The sequence below is a fragment of the Parus major genome, chromosome 17, assembly GCF_001522545.3.
Source record: "Parus major isolate Abel chromosome 17, Parus_major1.1, whole genome shotgun sequence".
In the NCBI taxonomy this organism is placed as follows: Eukaryota; Metazoa; Chordata; class Aves; order Passeriformes; family Paridae; genus Parus; species Parus major.
Genome location: NC_031785.1, coordinates 8,581,297 through 8,583,228, shown reverse-complemented (window position 1 = coordinate 8,583,228; position 1,932 = coordinate 8,581,297). Strand labels below are relative to the sequence as shown.

General features: G+C 61.1%; 1 protein-coding gene across 2 annotated transcripts in view; it reads left to right on the top strand.

Annotated features, from left to right (window-relative positions):
• Positions 1-849: 849 nt before the first annotated feature.
• Positions 850-1,932, top strand: part of STXBP1 (syntaxin binding protein 1) — an 11,442-nt gene continuing 10,359 nt past the window's right edge. For both annotated transcript variants that reach the window (XM_015645138.1, XM_015645137.3), the window contains exons 1-3: positions 850-959; positions 1,141-1,222; positions 1,827-1,903. In XM_015645138.1, coding sequence (XP_015500624.1) covers positions 915-959; positions 1,141-1,222; positions 1,827-1,903 — 204 coding nt within the window. In that variant the 5' untranslated portion in view covers positions 850-914. The remainder of the gene's footprint in view (positions 960-1,140; positions 1,223-1,826; positions 1,904-1,932) is intronic.

Sequence of the window (1,932 nt, the reverse complement as noted above, 5' to 3'; positions counted from 1 at the left end):
GCTGTGGGGTGATGCTGGGGTCTGTGGGGTGATGCTGGAGCTGTGGGGTGATGCTGGAGCTGTGGGGTGATGCTGGGGTCTGTGGGGTGATGCTGAAGCTCCCTTTCCCTGGGAGCTCCTGCAGGGATGAAATCCAGGGGAAAATGCTGTGTGAGGCCATGGCACAGGCTCCTTTCCCCAGGCTCAGCTCTGTGAGGGACAGTGGCTCACACAGCAGGGTGAAAGGGGTCCTGCAGGGTTTGGGGGGCGCCTTGTTCCCCCAGAACAGATGTTTGGGCAGCACTGGCAGGAGGGCAGGGCTTGAACCCCTCTTCCTGCAACCCAACCCCAAAGGTCATCCCACTGCCACCTCCTCATGTCCCTGACCTGCCTCTCCCAGGGAGCTGTTCTGGGGCAGGAGCAGGGGAGTTTGGGGTGCTCCCAGGGGTGCTGCTGTCCTGCCTGGTTGCATAAGCCCAGCAGCCACAGGAGGTGAAATGGGATTGTGAGGGATTACAAGGAGTAGGCTCAGGCCGCTTGATTCTTGTTTCTAAAAGGAGCTCTTAAGCTGCTGTTGTTTTCCCAGCACTTTGGATTAGGGCTGAACCTCATGGGGCGGCCCCCAGGCTCCCCAGAGGGACCCCCCAACCAGCACGTGCTCCCCACCAGCCTGGGGTCTGTCTGTGAGTGCCAAGCACCAGAGAAAAAACAGGGCTGGGGAGTGACCACCCCTCCCTGGGCACCCCAAAAACACCCCAAAAACTCCTCCATCTCCCGTTGAGGCACAGGGTGAGCGGGGCTCAGCGTGACCCTGCACATGGGTGGGGGTTTGGTGCCCCCAGTGCTGCCCCTGCTGCTGCCAGCAGGCCCTGGGGTGCTGTGGGAGGGAAACTGGGGTCTCACCATTGCCCATATCCCCTTTTCTTCCAGAGATTATGCACGATGTGATCCGGAAAGTGAAGAAGAAGGGGGAATGGAAGGTGAGCACCAAACCCAGGGATGGGACAGGAGGTGGGGAAGGTGTGGGCAAGGTGGGGAGGGTCCTGCCATGCCCCCAGCTCAGGGGGTGCTCACAGGATGCTCACAGGGTGCTCACAGGATGCTCACAGGGTGCTCACAGGATGCTCACAGGGTGCTCACAGGGTGCTCACCTGTCCCCAGGTGCTGGTGGTGGACCAGCTGAGCATGCGCATGCTCTCGTCCTGCTGCAAGATGACCGACATCATGACAGAGGGCATAACCAGTGAGTACCCCCTCCCTGCCTCCCACCTGCCCCGTGGGAAGGGCCAAATCTCCCTCTGCACCAGGACAGCTTCAAAGGCATCTCCAGGGTGGTTGGCAGGGCCCCCACACAGCCCCATCCCACCTCCCATCGCCCGTGGATGGCTCCTGGTGCCAGGCTGGTGTTCCACAGGTCCCTCCTTGCCTGCTGGGGCTGGAGCAGCCAGAACACCTCGTGTCCTGGAGCAGGTGTTGGTTTTTATCAGGCTAATAATTAAATAGCTCCCTGCAACACTTGGAAAGGAGAAGGAAATGCCAGGCTGGATGCTGGGAGGTGTTGGGTTCAGTGGGGTTTGTCTGGTACAGCTTCATCCTCAGGTGAAGTGAGGAGAAACCAAGGGAACAGCAGCACAGACAGATCCACAGCTCCTGGGACCTGGCCCACAGCTCCAGCAGGACCAGGGGGCTGGGATGGGCTGGGCAGGGCTGCCCCAGCTCCTGGGTGGGCAGGGATGAGTGGAGGGGCTGCCATGGGGTACCCAACCACCACGAGGTGTCCAACAGCCCCGTGTGGAACAGTGCCCTGCCCACAGCCCCCCTGCCATGATCCCATTTTCCCCCCCAAGTTGTGGAAGACATCAACAAGCGCCGGGAGCCGCTGCCCAGCCTGGAGGCCGTGTACCTCATCACCCCCTCCGAGAAGGTGAGTGCAGTGAGGGACACACGGACACA